At 50.3% G+C, this 14,981-nt stretch overlaps 1 protein-coding gene across 1 annotated transcript in view; it reads left to right on the plus strand.

Moving 5' to 3' along the window:
* mbtps2 (membrane-bound transcription factor peptidase, site 2) overlaps positions 1-14,981 on the plus strand; it is a 194,774-nt gene that overhangs the window by 88,846 nt on the left and 90,947 nt on the right. The window contains exon 4 of the mRNA XM_072514446.1: positions 2,051-2,154. Within this exon, the coding sequence (XP_072370547.1) occupies positions 2,051-2,154 (104 nt within the window). The remainder of the gene's footprint in view (positions 1-2,050; positions 2,155-14,981) is intronic.

Raw genomic sequence — 14,981 nt, forward strand, 5'->3', positions numbered from 1 at the left:
CTAACCTGCCTGATTTGTTTTTCATGAGGTAGCAGAGAAGGTAGATGTGATTGATGTGGTGGACATGGACTTCCAAAAGATATGTGAGAAAATTGTGGGGCGGCATGGTGACACATTGGTTAGCACTGCTGCCTCAGTGCCAGGGTCCCAGGTTCAATTCCGGCCAACAATAACTATCTGTGTGGAGTCTGTACATTCTCCCTCTGTCTGCATGGGTTTCCTCCCAGTGCTCCAGGTTCCTCCCACAACCCAAAGATGTGCAGGTTAGGTTAAGGGGATAGGATGGGGTGGATGTGGGTCGGGTGCTCTTTTGGAGGGTTGGTGCAGACTCGATGGCCACCTCCTGTACTGTAGGGATTCTAATGGGCAAAATGCCGCATCACAGACTTGTGAGCAAAGTTAGAGTTCATCGAATAAAGGCAAGCAATGTGGCTACGAAGTTGACTGAGCGACAGGCTACAGTAGTGCTGACCAGTGTTTCAAACCTGTGCACGTTTCACAATTGTGTTGCCAAAAATTGCTGTTCGGACTGCTCCTTCGCAGTTCGTATATTCATGATCTAGGCTCAGGTGGACTGGACACAATTTCAAAATTTGGAGATGACACAAAACTAGGAAGTATTGTGAACTTCGAGAAGAACCAAAAACATTAGCTTCGCTCTTTCCAATATTTAATTGAAGGAAATTTCTCCAGTGCTGGATGTCGGTCGGATAAGCAAATAACAAGTGACAGAGTCAAGAGAGGTGGTGGTGGGGTGGAGCTGGGTGTCATAAGTGAAAACTAACTCTCTACCTTCAGATGGTATCTCCCAGGGGCAGAATGTAGATGTGAAATAGGAGGGGCTTAAGGATAGATCCCTGGGGAACACCAGAGGTAACGGCGCAGGAACAGGAGAGATTCTCTGGCTCTGATGAGATTGATAAGAATAGAAGCAGGTGAGAGCAGTCCCAGCCAGCTGGATAAGAGTGCTGAGGTATTGAGGATGGTGTGTTTACCGTGTCAAAGGCTGCAGACAGGTCGAGAAGGACGAGGAGAGAGGTGTCACACAGGATGTTATTTATGATTGGTAAGGGCAGACAGGTCGAGAAGGATGAGGAGAGAAAGTTTCCCTTTACATAATCACATGGAATGTCACTTGTGATTTTAAGAACTGTACACGACCATGACAGAAAACCTGACTGATGGGGGCAGGGGGGGTTGTTCAAACATAGAGTTCCAGGAAAGATGGGATTTAGGAGGTGACGACATGTTCAAGGATTTTGTAACTGAAAGCGGGGTTAAAATTAGGATGGTAGTCTGCCAAGATGGTGGTGTCAAAGGTCATTTTCTTGAGGGGATGGTGATGGGAGATTTAAAGGAGACAAGGATATCTGTTTATATGCGGATCAGGAGGGGAAGTTCCGTCATCAGTTTAGGAATAGGTCGAAGGAAGAGGAGGTGGGTCTCTTACACAAGATGAGCTGAGAGGGCAGGAGGGGAGGTAGCACTGGTGAAAGATGTGCGTTCAGGGCTCGGGCGGGGGGGGGGGAGGGCGATTTGCGGCAGTTTGACCAGGGGAACCATTGCAAGGGAGGGACTCAGCACAGGCAGCTGATCAGAAGGTCCTGATCTTCATCACAAAGCTCCTAACATTTATTGGAGGAGACAAGCACTTACCCGCTCGGCCAATTTAGTCTTCTTTTGTCTTGAGCATTTGCCCATCATGGCATTGTCATTTCATGGGCTAAATGTCTATGAAAACTCAAGTTACTGTCTGTATGCAGTCTCCTTAACTTGCAAGCAATTCCTATGTAGCTAGTTTTTAAAAATAAATGTAAAGTACCCAATTCACATTTTTTTCCAGTTAAGGGACAATTTAGCGTGGCCAACCCACCAACCCTGCGCATCTTTGGGTTGTGTGTGTGAGACACACGCAGACACTGGGAGAGTGTGCAAACTCCACACCGACAGTGACCCGGGATCGAACAGTGTCACTAGTTAATTCTGTCCAGAGTCCCTGCATATAGAACATGATACTAAATGTGGCAATAACTATTATTCCCATTAACAGGTGCCTGGTGTTAACCTGCCAATCAGTCAGATGGTATATTTCTTCTCTGCAATTCTGATCAGTGGCGTCATACACGAAGTAGGTCATGGGGTGGCTGCTGTCAGGTACTGTCATTATTCATTCTGTTCCCTCCCATTGTTTCTGTTAAGATGGGAAAGATAAAGAGTTGTGTGAGATGGCTTATTTCATTCTACTCTGAACTTCAGAGGTTGTTTGTTTTTTGCCATCGTAGTCCCAAAAACTGCAGTTAATGAGAGAAACTTGGTGCAATAGCCATCACTAGGGCGAAGGTATTGAATAAACTAATGGGATTAAAGGCAGATACGTTTCTGGGACCCAATGGCCTGCACCCTAGGGTATTGAAGGAGGTGGCAGCAGAGATAGTGGAAGCATTATGATATTTAAAAATTCCCTGGATCTGAAACGATTCCAGTGGATTGGAAACATGCTAATGTGACACCCCTATTCAAAAAGGGAGAGAGGCAAAACTATAGACCTCTGTTGTATCTGTCCAATTCGGATCTTCAACCAGCTCCTTAATTAAAGTTTACCCAGATGCCTTTATTTATGAGTAGAACAAAGTACGGACACGGATATAATGCAACACACTTTATTAAATGTAGTTAACCTGTAAATTACCCACTATACATACAAGAAACACCCAGGATTCGACTATACTACCCGCAAAGGTGGTTTGGTAAGTTGTAGATCCAATCCCTTAGTCCCTCTGGTTCCTCTTTGCAAAGGTGATTCTCGCTGGCTGTTTCTTGCTTGCTCGTTTCTGGTCTGGTCTGGGTCACCTCACACACCAAGTCTGTCAAGCAAGTTTTATGAGTCTTTACTTTTGAGTCTTTGCTTTGAGTCTTCTGCTTGTCTTCTGTTCTTCTGCCTCTTTTGCTTCTTCCGCTTGCTCTACTCCTTCTTGATGCACGATCAATGACCACTAAAGCGAGGTTGTAGTCCAGCTGAAGGCTTTAATAAGCTAGATGTTTACACCAGCAGCTCAGGTACAGAATGAGGGCTGCTGGGGCGGCACGGGTTCTTATACCCCGTCTATCAGGGTGGAGCTATTATACACTCTAGCCAATAGAAAGCATACAGTTTCCACCAATGGCGCTTTAGCCTATCAGGTACCGTAATACCTGTAATACCACATTTCTGCCACTGGTATCTCCGAAATGCCTACTTTTATCCCTCCTCCACTCGCTTTTCCAGAAACTTCTCTGGCTTCCGGCCAGTGAGGTCTCGGGAGGGGGCCCCAGCAGCCAATGGTCCAGTTGATGACTATTTGACAGGCCACCTGAGCCCACCCCAGGTGTCCAATCCCTGGCGGTGTGGGCTGCACATGACCTGTTCCCATATCAGGCAACAGTAGATACTCTTGGTGACGGAAAGTCTGGCTCGATCTGGGCTACGAACAACAGACTTCCTGAGATCTGACTGCAGTGTGATTTTAAAATGACCACACCTCTGTGGTGGTGAAGTTGCTGGAATCAATGAGGAGGATTGTTGGGGGAATTAAATGCCCTCACCAGCAGCGGACCCAACACCCCAGAAATCTGGAAGATATGACTGAACATTTGGAAAGACAAAGTTCAATCCATTGTCAGCATGGCTTTTTGAAGGATAAGTCATGCTTGGCAAACTTGCTTGAGTTCTTTGAGGACATAACCAACAAGGTGGATAATGGGGAACCTGTAGATATGGTGGGCAGCACGGTAGCATAGTGATTAGCACAATTGCTTCACAGCTCCAGGGTCCCAGGTTCGATTCCGGATTGGGTCACTGTCTGTGCGGAGTCTGCACATCCTCCCCGTGTGTGCGTGGGTTTCCTCCGGGTGCTCCGGTTTCCTCCCACAGTCCAAAGATGTGCAGGTTAGGTGGATTGGCCATGATAAATTGCCCTTAGTGTACAAAATTGCCCTTAGTGTTGGGTGGGGTTGCTGGGTTATGGGGATAGGGTGGAGGTGTTGAACTTGGGTAGGGTGCTCTTTCCAAGAGCCGGTGCAGACTCGATGGGCCGAATGGTCTCCTTCTGCACTGTAAATTCTATCTATGTATATATCGACTTCCAGAAGGCGTTTGACAAGCTGCCGCATAAAAGACTGATCCAGAAGGTGAGATCGCAGGGGCTTGGGGGTAGAGTACTAGATTGGATTGTGGATTGGCTGACTGACAGAAAGCAGAGGGTTGGAATAAATAGGTCCATCTCTGGCTGGCAAACTGTGGGTGCTGCAGGGGTCAGCCAAGGCAAACAACAGTGGGGAGAGGGGACATCCCTGCCTCGTCCCTCGGCTCAGTCTGAAATATTTTGAACTCACCCGGTTCGTCGTCACACTCTCCACCAGCGCCTTGTACAGCAACTGGACCCAGTCTACAAAACTCTACCCAAACCCAAACCTCCCCAGGACCTCCCACAAATACTTCCACTTCACCCGGTCAAAGGCCTTCTCTACGTCCATAGCGACCACCACCTCCCTCGGAGGGCATCATGATGAAATTCAAGAGCATTCTAACGTTGACCATTAACTGCTTCCTTTAACAAATCCCGTCTGGTCCTCTCCCATCACCCCCGCAACACAGTCCTCTATCCTCGAGGCCACAATCTTAGCAAGCAATTTGGCGTCAACATTTAGTAAGGTCTGTATGACTGGCATTGTTCTGGGTCCCTCTCCCGCTTCAGGATCAATGAGATCGAATCCTGTGACATTGGCGGGGGAAGAACACCCTGCTCCCTTGCCGCATTAAATGCCCTCACCAGCAGCGGACCCAACACCCCAGAAAACTTCTTATAAAATTCCACTGGGTATCTGTCTGGTCCCGGGGCCTTGCCCGACTGCATCGCCTCCAACCCTTCTACTACTTCCACAATCCCAATCAGGGCTCCCAGTCCCTCCACCAACCCTTCCTCCACCTTCGGAAACTCCAAACCCTCCAAGAATTGCCTCATCCCCTCTACCCCAGCTGGGGGCTCCGACTCATACAACCGACTCTAAAATTCCTTGAACATCCCGTTCATTCCCGCTGGGTTCAAAATCGTGTTCCCCCCTCTATCCTTCACTCTTCCTATCTCCCTGGCTGCTTCCCTTTTCCTGAGCTGGTGTGCTAGCATCCTACTGGCCTTCTCCCCATACTCGTATACCGCCCCTCTCGCCTTCCTCAACTGCCCCATCGCTTTCCATGTAGATATCAGACCAAACTCCATCTGCAGCTTCTGCCGCTCCTTCAAAACCCCGCCTCCGGGGCTTCCAAGTACCTTCTATCCACCTCGAGGATCTCCCTAACCAGCTTATCCATCTCTGCCCGCTCCACCTTCTCCCTGTGAGCCCGCACCAAACTCAGTTCCCCCCTAACTACTGCCTTCAGTGCCTCCTATACTGCCCAAATATTTCCTGTGTCATTTATCTCCAAATAATTCTGGATGGCCTCCCTCACCCGCCCGCTCACCTCCTCATCCGCGAACAATTCTCCATCCAATCTCCATTACAGGCGCTAACTCCTCTTCTTGCTCACCCGTAAATCCACCCAGTGTGGGGCATGGCCCGACACAACAATCACCGAATACTCGGCATACACCACCCCCGCCAGCAAAGCCCTGCTCAAAACGAAAAAATCAATCCGGGAGTACACTTTGTGTATGTGGGGGAAAAAAGAAAACTCCTTCTCGCTTGGTCATCCGAATCTCCACGGATCTACCCCTCCCATTTGTTCCATAAACCCCATTAGTTCCTTTGCCGCGGCTGGCACCCTCCCTGTCCTTGAACTCGACTGATCCAACCTTGGATCTATAACCGTATTGAAGTCCCCCTCATGATCAGCTTATGCGAGTCCAAGTCCGGAATCTTCCCTAACACCCACCTCATTAACTCTGCGTCGTCTTGGTGCATAAATATTCACTAATACCACCAGCAGAGTTTTTCGAGGAGGTCAGAAGGATGATTGATGCAATTAGGACAGTGGATGTTGTCTATATGGACTTCAGTAAGGCCTTTGACAAGGTCCCTCATGGCAGACTGGTACAAAAGGTGAAGTCACATGGGATCAGAGGTGAGCTGGCAAGATGGATACAGAACTGGCTAGGTCATAAAAGAGGGTAGCAGTGGAAGGGTGCTTTTCTGAATGGAGAGCTGTGAATAGTGGTGTTACGCAGGGATCAGTGCTGGGAACTTTGCTGTTCGTAGTATATAAATGATTTGGAGGAAAATGTAACTGGTCTGATTGGTAAGTTTGCGGATGACAAAGGTTGGTGGAATTGCGGATAGCGATGAGGACTGTCAGAGGATACAGCAGGACTTAGATCATTTGGAGAGTTGGGCGGCGAGATGGCAGATGGAGTTTAATCCGGACAAATATGAGGTAATGCATTTTGGAAGGTCTAATACAGGTAGGGATGAGACAGTGAATGATAGAACCCTCGAGTATTGACAGTCAGAGAGATCTAGGTGTACAGGTCCACAGGTCATTGAAAGGGGCAACACGGGTGGAGAAGGTAGTCAAGAAGGCATATGGCTTGCTTGCCTTCATTGGCTGGGGCATTGAGTATAAGAATTGGCAAGTCGTGTTGCAGCTGTACAGAACCTTAGTTAGGCCACACTTGGAGTATAGTGTTCAATTCTGTTCGCCACACTACCAGAAGGATGTGGAGGCTTTAGAGAGAGTGCAGAAGAGATTTACCAGCATGTTGCCTGGTATGGAGGGCATTAGCTATGAGGAGAGGTTGAATAAACTTGGTTTGTTCTCACTGGAACGAAGGAGGTTGAGGGGCGACCTGATAGAAGTCGACAAAATTATGAGGGGCATAGACAGAGTGGATAGTCAGAGACTTTTTCCCAGGGTAGAGGGGTCAATTACTAGGGGGTTTAAGGTGCGAGGGGCAAGGTTTAGAGGAGATATACGAGGTAAGTATTTTACACAGAGGGTAGTGGGTCCCTGGAACTCGCTGCCAGAGGAGGTGGTGGAAACAGGGACGATAGTGACGTTTAAGGGGCATCTTGACAAATACATGAACAGGATGGGAATAGAGGGATATGAACCCCGGAAGTGTGGAAGATTTTAGTTTAGATGGGCAGCATGGTCGGCGCAGGCTTAGAGGGCCGAAGGGCCTGTTCCTGTGCTGTACTTTTCTTTGTTCTTTGTATCCCCTCCAGCTTCCCGCTCACCATAACGTACCTACCCCCCGGGTCCGAGTCTGCCACTATGCTCCCTACCTCACATGACACCTGCTTATTGATCAAGATCACTACCCCCCTAGTTTGAGAGTCTAGTCCCGAATGAAATACCTGGCCAACCCACTCCTTCCTCCACCTAGTCTGATCCACTACCCTCGGATGCGCCTCCTGTAACATAGCCACGTCCGCCTTCAAACTCTTCAAATTCTCGAACACGCAAGACCCCTTGAGCGGCCCATTCAACCCTCTCACGTTCCATATGATCAGCCTGGTTGGGGGCACCCCCCAGCCTCCACCGATCAACCATAACCCTTCTTAGGCCAGCCCACGTCCTGCACGGCCTCAGGCCCACCCTCCGGCGCCCACCGTCATCGACCCCCAATCTGTCTCCAAGCGTCAGCCCCTCCCCTTTCAGCAGATCACTACTCCCCCTCCCTCCCTCCCCCACAACAAAATAACAATCCCAACCCCCCCCCCCCCCCCCCCTCACCTGCCCCCCCCCCCCCCCCCCCATTGCGCTCTCGTGAGCTAGCCCGCCCAGCTAGCCTGGTAGCCCATGGCACCAAGTATCCTAACCCCCACTGATTTCCCCCCCGCTCGAACATACATATGCAGCACATCACAATCCCCAATAAACACAAAGAAGAAAATTCCACCCACCATCCCCCATTAAGGACAAAGTTAACCCGCAAACAAAACGAAGCAACGGCCCAAAATTCAGTGGAAAACAACACATACAAAACCCAAAGAGAAAAGAAATTTAGCAGCATATCAAAAACAGAACTACTCGCCCCCAAGTTTAATGTCCTCCATTACCTGCACTCATAAGTGACCCACAAACGCGCTCGGTACGGCATGGCGAACTTCACCCCCTTAACGAGAGCCGGTTTCACCTTATTGAAACTAGCCCTTCTTTTGACCAGATCGCACCCAAGTCCTGGTACATATGCAGCTCGTTGACTTCCCATATGCAGCTCCAAGTCTGCCTGGTCCACATCGCCCTCTGCGGCTCATTACTCAGCGGCTTCCAAGGGTCGACCAAATGCACCTTCACCCAGCAGCTTCTCGAACATACGTGCCACATATGTTCCTGCATCCGATCCCTCGCCCTCCGGGAGGCCAACAATCCTCAGGTTCTGCCTGCGCGACCTGTTATCCAAATTCTCCACTTTCTGTTGCAGCCTCTTCTGGTGGTACTTCATCAGTGCTATCTCGGCTATCTGTTCCTCATGCTCAGCAACCGCCTCTTCCACCTTCTGGATCGCCTGGCCATGGGCTTCCAATCTCTGCTCCACACGGTCAATCCCCGTCTTAATCGGATCCGGGTATTCCTTTGTTTGCTGAGCAAAGCTCTCCTGGAGAAAGACGACCAGTTGCTCCATTGACCACTGGGCCGGCAGTTTTGGTCCCTGACCCTCCGCCACATTCTCCTGTGCTGCAGACTCCACTCCCGTCTTCGACCAACGTTCTATTCTTTTCAAACCACTTTGGTCCACAAATCCATACACTGGTGGGGAGTCCTTCTCCTCTACTGTACCAGTCACCTGTTTTGTCGATCAGATCCACCGTAAATCAGGGAAAAACGTCCACCACGAGCGGGAGCTACCAAATAAGTGACCACTCACTCCATGGCTGCCACTGGAAGAATGATAAGCTCTTTGTGATAGAAATATTTTTTTAAAAGGCGAACACAGCAAAGTATTAAATGACACCAACAATGTGAACCTTGAACTTTTAGTTTGTTAGACAAGAGGAGCTGAATTTAAAGTGGTGATAAGAATTAGAAATATTTCCTTTACTCAGAGGCTGCTAAACATCTGGAAAACCTTAGACGATCTAGAACCTAGAAAAAACTAGAACGCAGATGACACTAAGATGAGTGGTAGAGCCAAGTGTGCAGAGGACACTGAAAGTCTGCAGAGGGAAATAGATAGTTTAAGTGAGAGGGCAAGGGTCTGGCAGATGGAAAGTCAGCCATTTTGGTTGGAATAACAGCAAAATAGACTATTATTTAAATGGTAAAAAATTGCAGCATGCTGCTGTGCAGAGGGACCTGGGAGTCCTTGTGCATGAATCACAAAAAGTTGGTTTGCAGGTGCAGCAAGTAATTAAGAAGGCAAATGGAATTTTGTCCTTCATTGCTGGAGTGATGGCATTTAAAAGCAGGGATGTTATATTGCAGCTGTTTGGGGTGCTGGTGATGCCACACCTGGAATACTGTGTACAGTTTTGGTCTCCTTACTTGAGAAAGGATGTACTGGCACTGGAGAGTGTGCAGAGGAGATTCACTAGGTTGATTTCTGGAGTTGAGAGGATTAGCTTATGAGAGGAGACTGAGTAGACTGGGACTCTATCCATTGGAATTTAGAAGAATGAGAGAGGATCTTTTTGAAACATAAAATTATGAAGGGCATAGATAGGATAGGAGCAGGGAGGTTGTTTCCACTGGCGGTGAAACTAGAACTAGGGGCCATAGCTGCAAAATAAGGAGAAGCAGATTTCAGTTGAGGAACAACTTCTTCACCCAAAGGGTTGTGAATATGTGGAATTTCCTGCCCAGTGAAGCAGTTGAGGCTACCTCGTTAAATGTTTTTTAAGGCGATGACTTCCGGGTGCGGCGATGACCAGCTAAGTCGCACGTTTCGGCAGCTTCCGGTGGAACGGACTTTTGGGCTCTTAATAGGAGCCCCAACGGCAATTTTAACGGCTAAAAACACTGTGCGGTAAACCAGAAGGAAATCCCTCCTGGACACGGATGGAAAAAGGAGAGGAAAGTGGCCGGATTGCGGTGGATCCTTTAGAGCAGCGGCAAGGAAGGCAAGCAAAATCCAAGATGGCGTCGGAAGGTGACAGTTTAATATGGGGCCCTGAACAACACGAGTTTTTGAAACGCTGCGTGGAAGAGCTTAAAAAGGAGATGAAGAAGGAGCTGTTGGCCCCGATATTACAGGCGACTGAAGGGCTAAAAGATGAGCAAAAGACCCAGGATCGGGAGCTTCGGGTCGTGAAGGCAAAGGCTGCCGAGAACGAGGACGATATACAGGGCCTGGTGGTGAAGACGGAGATGCACGAGGCACACCATAAACGATGTGTGGAAAGGCTGGAGGTGCTGGAGAATAATGCGAGGAGGAAGAATTTAAGGATTCTTGGTCTTCCTGAAGGTGCAGAAGGGGCGGACATCGGGGCATATGTGAGCACGATGCTGCACTCCTTGATGGGATCGGAGGCCCCGACGGGTCCACTGGAGGTGGAGGGAGCCTATCGAGTTATGGCGCGAAGACCGAGGGCTGGAGAAATTCCTCGAGCCATAGTGGTGAGATTCCTCCGTTTTAAGGACAGAGAGATGGTCCTAAGATGGGCAAAGAAAACTCGGAGCAGCAGATGGGAGAACGCGGTGATCCGCGTATATCAAGACTGGAGTGCGGAGGTGAGGTAAGGAGGGCGAGCTTTAATCGGGCCAAGGCGGTGCTTCATAAAAAGAAGATAAAATTTGGAATGCTGCAGCCGGCAAGACTGTGGGTCACATATCAAGGGAAGCACCACTACTTTGAGACGGCGGATGAGGCGTGGACATTTATTGTTGAAGAGAAATTGGAATGAGTGGGTTGTTAAAAAAGAACGTTTGAGACAAAGTGGTGGGGCGAATATGGGGGGCGAAGAGGGGGGAAAAAGGGGGGAGAGATGATTTTTATGTTGTTAATCCTGCGATCCGGTAACTTTTCTCTCTTCCACAGGTTGTGGGGGAGGGAGGAAGGGAGGTGGAGGAGTTGGGGGTGTTGGCCATTGGGGGCGGGGCCAAAAGGCTTTGTTCCCGCGCTATGATAATTATGGCGGGAATAGGGAAGCAGGAAGGAGGGGGCGTCGCACGGTGCGAGCCGAGGTCACGGGGGGAAGCCGAGGTCGGCCAGAGTTTGCTGACTTCTGGGAGCAACATGGGGGGTGTAACTACGCTAGTGGGGGATCTAGCGGGGGGGGGTGGGAGGGGGGGATTTACTGGGTTGCTGCTGCTGGGGAGAAGGGGGAGCTGGTATGGGGTGGGGTGGGCGGGGCGGGGGGGCACCGCCTGGGGGGGACACAGCTGCGTGGGAACCGGGTGTGGAGCTGGGTAAAAGGGGGTGGCTAATCGACAAGGGTGGGGGGTAAAGAGCCCCCCAACCCGGCTGATCACGTGGAATGTGAGAGGGCTGAATGGGCCGATAAAGAGGGCACGGGTACTCGCACACCTAAAGAAACTTAAGGCAGATGTGGTTATGTTACAGGAGACGCATTTGAAACTGATAGACCAGGTTAGACTACGCAAAGGATGGGTGGGGCAGGTGTTTCATTCGGGGCTAGATGCGAAAAACAGGGGGGTGGCTATATTAGTGGGGAAGCGGGTAATGTTTGAGGCAAAGACCATAGTGGCGGATAGTGGGGGCAGATACGTGATGGTGAGTGGCAAATTACAGGGGGAGGCGGTGGTCTTAGTGAACGTATATGCCCCGAACTTGGATGATGCCAACTTTATGAGGCGCATGTTAGGACGTATCCCGGACCTAGAGGTGGGGAAGTTGGTAATGGGTGGAGATTTTAACACGGTGCTGGAACCAGGACTGGACAGATCGAGGTCCAGGACTGGAAGGAGGCCGGCAGCAGCCAAGGTGCTTAAAGACTTTATGGAGCAGATGGGAGGAGTAGACCCATGGAGATTTAGTAGACCTAGGAGTAAGGAGTTTTCGTTTTTCTCCTATGTCCACAAAGTTTATTCGCGAATAAACTTTTTTGTTTTGGGAAGGGCGTTGATCCCGAAGGTGAGGGGGACGGAGTATATGGCTATAGCTATCTCGGATCACGCTCCACATTGGGTGGACTTGGAGATAGGGGAGGAAAAAGAACGGCGTCCACCCTGGAGAATGGACATGGGACTAATGTCGGATGAGGGGGTGTGTCTAAGGGTGAGGGGGTGTATTGAAAAGTACTTGGAACTCAATGATAATGGGGAGGTCCAGGTGGGAGTGGTCTGGGAGGCGCTGAAGGCAGTGGTTAGAGGGGAGCTGATATCAATCAGGGCACATAAAGGAAAGCAGGAGAGTAGGGAACGGGAGCGGTTGCTGCAAGAACTTCTGAGGGTGGACAGGCAATATGCGGAGGCACCGGAGGAGGGACTGTACAGGGAAAGGCAAAGGCTACATGTAGAATTTGATTTGCTGACTACGGGTACTGCAGAGGCACAGTGGAGGAAGGCACAGGGTGTACAATACGAATATGGGGAGAAGGCGAGCAGGTTGCTGGCCCACCAATTGAGGAAAAGGGGAGCAGCGAGGGAAATAGGGGGAGTGAGGGATGAGGAGGGAGAGATGGAGCGGGGAGCGGAGAGAGTGAATGGAGTGTTCAAGGCATTCTATGAAAGATTATATGAAGCTCAGCCCCCGGATGGGAAGGAGAGAATGATGTGTTTTCTGGACCAGCTGGAATTTCCTAAGGTGGAGGAGCAGGAGAGGGTGGGACTGGGAGCACAGATTGAAATGGAGGAAGTAGTGAAAGGAATTAGGAGCATGCGGGGAAGGCTCCGGGACCGGATGGATTCCCAGTTGAATTTTACAGGAAATATGTGGACTTGCTCGCCCCGCTACTGATGAGAACCTTTAATGAGGCGAGGGAAAGGGGACAGCTGCCCCCGACTATGTCAGAGGCAACGATATCGCTTCTCCTAAAGAAAGAAAAAGACCCGCTGCAATGCGGGTCCTATAGGCCTATTTCCCTCCTGAATGTAGACGCTAAGATTCTGGCCAAGGTAATGGCAATGAGGATAGAGGATTGTGTCCCGGGGGTGGTCCATGAGGACCAAACTGGGTTTGTGAAGGGGAGACAGCTGAATACAAATATACGGAGGCTGCTAGGGGTAATGATGATGCCCCCACCAGAGGGGGAAGCGGAGATAGTGGTGGCGATGGATGCCGAGAAAGCATTTGATAGAGTGGAGTGGGATTATTTGTGGGAGGTCTTGAGGAGATTTGGCTTTGGAGATGAGTATATTAGATGGGTACAGCTGCTGTATAGGGCCCCGATGGCGAGCGTGGTCACGAATGGACGGGGGTCTGCATATTTTCGGCTCCATCGAGGGACGAGGCAGGGATGTCCTCTGTCCCCATTATTGTTTGCACTGGCGATTGAGCCCCTGGCAATAGCATTGAGGGGTTCCAGGAAGTGGAGGGGAGTACTCAGGGGAGGAGAAGAACACCGGGTATCTCTGTATGCGGACGATTTGTTGTTGTATGTGGCGGACCCAGCGGAGGGGATGCCAGAGATAATGCGGATACTTGGGGAGTTTGGAGAATTTTCAGGATATAAACTGAACATGGGGAAAAGTGAGTTGTTTGTGGTGCATCCAGGGGGGCAGAGCAGAGAAATAGAGGACCTACCGTTGAGGAAGGTAACAAGGGACTTTCGCTACTTGGGGATCCAGATAGCCAAGAATTGGGGTACATTGCATAGGTTAAATTTAACGCGGTTGGTGGAACAGATGGAGGACGACTTCAAGAGATGGGACATGGTATCCCTGTCACTGGCAGGGAGGGTGCAGACGGTTAAAATGGTGGTCCTCCCGAGATTCCTTTTTGTGTTTCAGTGCCTCCCGGTGGTGATCACGAAGGCTTTTTTCAAAAGGATTGAGAAGAATATCATGAGTTTTGTGTGGGCCGGGAAGACCCCGAGAGTGAGGAGGGGATTTTTGCAGCGTAGTAGGGATAGGGGGGGACTGGCACTACCGAGCCTAAGTGAGTACTACTGGGCCGCCAATATCTCAATGGTATGCAAGTGGATGGGAGAAGAGGAGGGAGCGGCGTGGAAGAGATTGGAGAGGGCGTCCTGCAGGGGGACGAGCCTACAAGCTATGGTGACGGCGCCGTTGCCGTTCTCACCGAAGAAATACACCACAAGCCCGGTGGTGGTGGCTACTCTGAAAACCTGGGGGCAGTGGAGATGGCATAGGGGTAAGATGGGAGCCTCGGAGTGGTCCCCGATAAGAAATAACCATAAGTTTGCTCCGGGGAGAATGGATGGGGGATTTGGAACATGGCAAAGAGCAGGAGTAACACAATTGAGAGATCAGTTTGTAGATGGGACGTTTGCAAGTCTGGGAGTGCTGACCGAAAAATATGGGTTGCCCCAAGGGAATGCATTCCGGTATATGCAACTCAGGGCTTTTGCGAGGCAACAGGTGAGGGAATTCCCGCAGCTCCCGACGCAGGAGGTGCAGGACAGAGTGATCTCAAAGACATGGGTGGGGGACGGTAAGGTATCAGATATATATAGGGAAATGAGGGACGAGGGGGAGATTATGGTAGATGAGCTGAAAGGGAAATGGGAAGAGGAGCTGGGGGAGGAGATTGAGGAGGGGCTGTGGGCTGATGTCCTAAGTAGGGTAAACTCATCGTCCTCGTGTGCCAGGCTAAGCCTGATACAATTTAAGGTGTTACACAGGGCGCATATGACTGGAGCACGGCTCAGTAAATTTTTTGGGGTGGAGGATAGGTGTGCGAGATGCTCGAGAAGCCCAGCGAATCACACCCACATGTTCTGGTCATGTCCGGCACTACAGGGGTTTTGGATGGGGGTGACAAAGGTGCTTTCGAAGGTGGTGGGGGTCCAGGTCGAACCAAGCTGGGGGTTGGCTATATTCGGGGTTGCAGAGGAGCCGGGAGTGCAGGAGGCGAAAGTGGCTGATGTTTTGGCCTTTGCGTCCCTAGTAGCCCGGCGCAGGATACTGTTGATGTGGAAGGAAG

The sequence above is a fragment of the Scyliorhinus torazame genome, chromosome 8 (assembly GCF_047496885.1).
Source record: "Scyliorhinus torazame isolate Kashiwa2021f chromosome 8, sScyTor2.1, whole genome shotgun sequence".
NCBI lineage: Eukaryota > Metazoa > Chordata > Chondrichthyes > Carcharhiniformes > Scyliorhinidae > Scyliorhinus > Scyliorhinus torazame.